At 33.0% G+C, this 6,727-nt stretch overlaps 1 protein-coding gene across 1 annotated transcript; it reads right to left on the bottom strand.

Moving 5' to 3' along the window:
• Positions 1–2,653: 2,653 nt before the first annotated feature.
• Positions 2,654–6,016, bottom strand: LOC136225463 (transcription factor DIVARICATA-like). Its single transcript, XM_066013471.1, has 2 exons — positions 5,142–6,016; positions 2,654–3,310 (listed from the first exon to the last, which is right to left on the bottom strand). The coding sequence occupies exons 1-2, from the start codon at positions 5,546–5,548 to the stop codon at positions 2,845–2,847; spliced, it is 873 nt and encodes a 290-aa protein (XP_065869543.1). The 5' UTR covers positions 5,549–6,016; the 3' UTR covers positions 2,654–2,844.
• Positions 6,017–6,727: the final 711 nt, after the last annotated feature.

Raw genomic sequence — 6,727 nt, 5'->3', positions numbered from 1 at the left:
TATATACGAAGACCCCTAATCACACTCTTGACTTAGTAGATATTGCAAAAGGGGATAAGGGAAATGTGACAGCTCACAAGCTTGCCAATGAGTATCAATAAATGCACCAAAAGGTGAAGGAAACCCTTGAGGAGTGGAACAAGAAGTTAAAAGCAAATGTCGATGTGCATCGAAGGGACCTTCAATATGAGGTCGGTGATGAGGTGACAGTGTGTTTGAGCAAGGAGCGACTCACAAGTGCACCAAGTAGCAAACTTCAGCCGAGGAACTATGGCCCTTACAAAGTCACCATGAGAGTCAATGCAATGCCTATCACATTCCACTCCCGAATTGGATAGGTAACATGTCACTATCCTTCAACATACGTGATCTAAGCCTATAAAATCCGGATGCACCTCTCAAGTTTACTAAAGAAGCATTGGGGTCAAACTCTTTTGAAAAATTAGAGAATGATGAGGGCATCTCTTTGGGAAAACCAAACCAATTGTGAAGGAGAGCTCACACGGTGTGTTACCTTAGCCGCGCGCGTGAGAGCAGGTTAGTTGGAAGAAGAATCCATAAAGGAAGAGCCACATGACTTGTCAATCTATTACACGTCGTGTGGGAGGCTTACTGAGCTCTTGTAAATTTTTGGCATAATTCACACGGTGTGTCACCTTAGCCACACGTTGTGTGAAACATATCGATGGCAGCCTAATTAATTTCGAGAAGAATTCCTACATGCTGAGTGGAAGCCCCATGCTTGTGTGAACAGCGCTAAGACTAAACTACACAGCATGTCAATTAGACTACACGTCGTGTGGCCCAACTTCGTGGCCAATGAGACATGTCTTCTACAAACCTGCTTCAGCTTATTTACTGTTTTTCCATCTGATACTTACTGTTTTGCTATTTAAGCCTATTTGCTGTTTTGCCATTAGCTTAATTCCTCCTATTTACCCCCGTGATGCAATCATAACTTGTAACTCTAGTGAGGCCTTTTGGGTCATTTCTTATCTAGTCTAGAGAGGTATTGAAACCTCTCTTTCTTTCTTTCTTTCTTTTTCTTTTTTTTTTCAAGGATGAACAACTTTTTATGAATCAAATACAAAATTCCTCTTTGGAAGCAAGATTATTCAACTTTTGGGATCATTTCTTACTAGTTTAGTTAGTGAAGAGATTATTCTTTATTGGTTTCAGATCAAAACCATCATTAACGTTACGAATCCGTATCATTTGTACTTTATTTAATTTTCCACTAACTTAAACATCATAATGTATTAATCTCATTATCATTATCGTGACAAATCCATACCCATTCTACTTTATTCACTCAATTATATTAATTCTCATACTTCAAGAGTTCCAATAACCAAGGAACACCAATAACTATATAGCTAAGGATCATATTCCTCCATATAGTCATGGTAGAAGTAGATCAACATTATTTTACACATAAAAGATAGATACTAAAATTCTAAGGAACAATATAAGTAGTTAGTGCACAAAATCTAACCACAATTGCTTAGTAAAACTAATTAGAATCACAAAAGCATGATGCTTATTCCATATAGAGTAGCTATTAAAATTAAAAAGAAGATATAGAAATAGCAAATGAAATAGTGTCATTTCCACCATTGACAAAATGGGTTGGCAGAAAGAGAAATATGATGATGATAAAAGGAAGAGAAATTGGATTGGTTCAAGAGAAAAAAAAACCCCAATTGCCATTCTTACAATAAAAGCATGTGATGCTCATTTTTAAGTGGAATTCATACTCACCTACGACTATAGCTAATGCTCATCTTTGTCAATCTTTGGGGTCAACTTGGCCCTTTTTTTTTATTTTAGTGCATTTTTAAAGTTTAGGAATATCTTAAAGAAGAGGCCAACATTCATTTAGTGTAGGAATTTCATTAAAAAAGAGTGCAATATGAGTCATTAACTTCACTTCAACAATATACCGGTAACAGATCGTAATTCAGTTGATACATTTCTGAAATCAGAGGTGGAAATTCATGACTTAAAACAACCCTGAGTTCAAACCCATTCTTTATTAGTGGTAGAGTCGAGAGGTCGAGAAGTAAGAGACTTAAAACAGCTATAGTTTAACTTTACATCCTTACTTAAAGCAGTGCTGACTTCAGAAGAAAAAATTCAAGTTTTGTATATACTTGCTATGAAGTTATTCGGCGTTTTTCAATGACCAGTAGATGCTTGATCCCTCGCTTGGATACTTTACTTAACTGAACCAATGTTCTATTTTGATACAACTCGAGGCATCGCCAACGGATCAGGAGTTGTCATTAGACCCTCATCAACTTCCTTGGATCTGTAAATTAGGAACATAATCTTCTATCCCCAAATCTCTGTCCACATCGCTGTTCCTCACACAAAAAAAGTCTCTAATTTCCGTGTAGGTCTCCTGACTCAACAATATATTATTTTAAATAAACTGAGACTTTTGTTGGTGTGAGGGAGAATGATGGAGATAGCGAATTTTCTTCCCATCAATTATATGTCAAGATTGATGCATATTTGAGATCTGTTTGACATATTTGAACACCCGATAGACTTAAAAATTGTATTTAATCTAAAAAAACTTTAATACGATATATCTTATTAAAAATAATTTTATTGATAAATTAATCAATATTCATACAAGTTTTTCAATATGGATTTCTAAAATATAGACTACTGAAATTAATGAAATTAATACAACTACCAATAATTTAACTAATTCCACACATAATATATGACCAAATAACAATAAAGCACCACCATTTTAAATTTCTTTCCAATACAACCACATTTTTCAATTCTATTTCAATTATACAAACAACACAAAATTAACATTTCAAACCCTCATCCATGAATCTGATATCTCTGGAAAACCAAGTTATGAGGGTTGTTCATATTGGCCGCGGCCACGGCGGCATACAGATTTTGTCCCTGGAATTTAAATCCGGCGGAGGCAATTTCATTCGGAGACGAAACAAGAAAGTCTGTATCCTTTGAATCGAATAACGTTAACGTTCCGGTTCCGGCGGGCTTAGTATAATTCCAATCAATGATCATTTTGTGCATATCAGCAGTAGAAGGAGGTTTGTGATGTTCTCGGCCGTCAGATGAAGTAGTATCAGCAAAATTAACGGTTGTGATGTCATGAATACTTGGTCTTCTTTTATCTTTGACTCCTGAAAGTTGTTGTCTGATGAAATATTTTTGGGCATGACTTGCTACTTGAGTTGGTGTTTTTGAGACTACGAAATTCCTTGAAATGTTCCTCCAATCTCCTTTTCCATGCTTCAGAAGTCCGAGAAGGAACCTCCTAATAATCATCATTTACCAAGGTTTAATCATAAATTATGTTATCAAACAAAAATTTCTTCAAAGTTCTTAATTGGGAAAAAAAAAAAATCATGTTAATCACGAAAGTTTTTATTGCTTTCCCAAATTCAGTTTTGTTCTTTCAATCAAAATTTACAAAAAAAAAAAAAAAAAAAAATTCTACATAGTGATGTCTCCATTTTAGATAATGTCATATCAATAATTGAATTGATGACGTGACATCATCTGAATGGTTGAGACACATTATAAAAAATTTCCAAAATTGTCCACAAATCGTAATGTTTTATACTTACTAATTAATGTACTTTCTGAACAAATCTTTTCAAGAGAAAAATTAAACTAATTTGGATATATATATCAAATTCATATATCGACACTTGTTTAACAGTTTGGTCTTAGAGATTTTATTCATTTTATTGTAGTTTTGTTTCACTAAAAAAAATAACGTCTAACGCAGTATTGGTATGCCTCCACCTCAACAGCCCAAAATCAATTTAGCATAAATTATTGTAAATTTTTTTGATAAATTCAATGTATTGTGGTTTTTGGACAACTTAAAAAATGACAAATCAATAATAGTATTGACAGTTTATCATAAATCACAATAAAATTTTGATACAATTCATTTTAGTGTACCTTGGATCACTCAGGACATAACGTATTAGCAGTGGCATTAACGTGTCACCATCTTAATGGTTCTGAACTGGTTTGATCTTATTTTATTATAAAATTTCAATAAAATTCATTTTACTGTTTCTTGAACCATTTAGAAGATGACATGTTAATAATAGTGTTGACATATCACCACCTCAATTATGCATGGTCAGTTTGATCTCCATTGATTATTAGAAATATCTTTTACATGCTATTCACCAAGAGTTGATATATTAACAAAAGGGAAATTTTGTATGGATGGTCAAGTCCTCCTTAGAACCTCTCTATTAGGATTGTGACATATATTGTCAAAATTAATTTTACGATGAGTGTCGTAATCTTAACTTTCCACTAAACGATAATGCATGACGTGTCACAATTTCAATGATCCACGACAACTTCAATGATCCATAATCATTTAGCAAAAGGGAAATTTTATAGAGACCGAGTCCCCCTTAGAACTCTCTGTTAGGATTGTGACACATGTTGCTAAATTAAATTTTACGATACGTGTCACAATCTTAACTTTCCACTAGTCGATAATATATGACGTGTCAAAACTTCAATGATCCATGATCAATTTGATCTGGGATGATTATAGAAATTTTCAATAAATTTTAATTACTATGGTTCAAAATCCAGAGTTGCTTTCCTAACGAAAGGATGACTGAGTCCTCTTCAGAACTCCCTATTAAGATTGTGACACGTGTCATAATCTTAACTTTCCACAAAAGGATAATACATGATGTATCACAACTTCACTAACTCGGTAACCCTTTTCAGAATTCTCTATTAGGATTGTGACACGTGTTATCAAATTTTGCAATACGTGTCACAATCTTAACTTTCCACAAAAGGATAATACATGATGTGTCACAACTTCACTAACTCGGTCATCCTCTTCAGAACTCTCTATTAGGATTGTGACACATGTGTCACAACTTCACTAACTCGTTCATCCTTTTTAGAACTCTCTATTAATTAGGATTGTGACACGTGTTGCCAAATTTTGTGATATGTGTCACAATTTTAACATTCCACGAAACGAGACGTGTCACAACTTCACTAACCCATTATAGAAACTTTCCATAAAATTAAAAAAGAAAACTCATGAATGGTTAATTTGATTAAAAAAAAAAAAAACAAAAGGAAATTACCTGTGTTCATCTTCAGTCCAAGGAACACCTTTCTTCCTCTCTTGATCACCAGATTTAGAACCCAAAGGCCTCTTTCTAAATTCATCAAAATTCCGATCATCAATCCATTCCAATGTGAAATTCGACGAACTTTTATTATTATTATGATCATATCCAGGAATCGGTACTTTTCCAGCTTCAATATCACTAACATCATCTTCAAGCTCTCTATACTGCTTAATCACATCATAAACTGTTTTTCCAGGAATCATAGCTGCAACTTTAATCCATCTATCAGGTTCATCTTCATCATATATAGCTAAAGCCCTTTCAAATCTCTTGTTTTCCTCTTTACTCCACTCTGTAATTCCTTCGCTAAACAACCACTCCGAATTCGCCACGAATAACGATGGATATAGGGTTTCCATGGCACCGAAACAGACACAGGAAACGTTATTTCTAAAACATAACGAAAACCGAGGAACGGGATATGAAGAGAGTGAGGTTTTTGTGGTAATTTAAAAGGGCATTATGTAGAATCATATATTGGAGAGAATCTAAGAATCTCCTTTTCTTAGGAGCATAAAAGAATCTAATAAAGACTCAACCAAACTTTAGGAATCGGAGAGAATCATGAAAAGGAAGTAACTGAAATTGAGTGAAAGTCGCATCTTTTTTCAAGTTGGAGTAAAACCCAGGTGGGAATTTTTGAATTTGAAGGAGGATTAAGAAAACTTGAAGATTTGAATCTATCAAACCACTAATTGCAAATATAATCAAATGAAAAGGGGGAAATAGTAATAAGGGTCAAGTGGAGAAAGAAAGCAGGAAAGACAAGAAAAAGATAAAGAAATATGTATATGAAAAGAGAGAGGTTATATTTGCTATCTATTCATTCTTTTGGGAAAAAACAGAAAACAAAAAGTTTATGTGATTTCATGATTTGATAATTCAAAGATATAAAAATGTTTGTTTTTATGTCAAAGCATTATCTTATTGTTTTTATTTATAAAGCTAAATTATTTTTTTAATTGACCATACAAAATCAAAATTTGACACAATGAAAAAAAAAAAACTTGGATATAATTTTTTTTTATGCCAAATCATAGAAATTTATTATGCCACTTTTGGCAATCTAAAAACCAAACCTCAACATATATTTTTTAGGAAAAATTAAATAAATAACTTATAATTTCGCATATATATTTGGTCTTTAATAGTTAAATCTAGAATTATTAAATTTAAATCTTAAAATAGCGTCATAAGATTCAAATAAATCTAGATGTAATGTTATAAGAAAATATAATTTTCTAGCAACGATGAAAAAAAAACATGATGTGCTTTTAACTTTCGTGCAAAACTCCTAAAAACAAATGTATCCTATCATATTAAATGATTTGGAAAAATACGATGAAGAACTGATGGCCCAATTTGAGATGAGGAGACAAAGAAAAGATATCAAAATAGGGGTTGAAAACCGCCGACCTCACTTGATGCTTCAGTTAGTAGAGTTTTTTAGGAAAATGACGGTGAATAGTAGAATTCTAGGGTTTTGTAATGATGTAGATTTTACTCTGCATCTTCTTTTTCTATTTATAAGGTGTCAA

Source organism: Euphorbia lathyris, chromosome 4 (assembly GCF_963576675.1).
Source record: "Euphorbia lathyris chromosome 4, ddEupLath1.1, whole genome shotgun sequence".
Lineage (NCBI taxonomy): Eukaryota > Viridiplantae > Streptophyta > Magnoliopsida > Malpighiales > Euphorbiaceae > Euphorbia > Euphorbia lathyris.
Note: the sequence above shows the minus strand (reverse complement) of the source record. Positions and strands in the feature narration are given on the sequence as shown.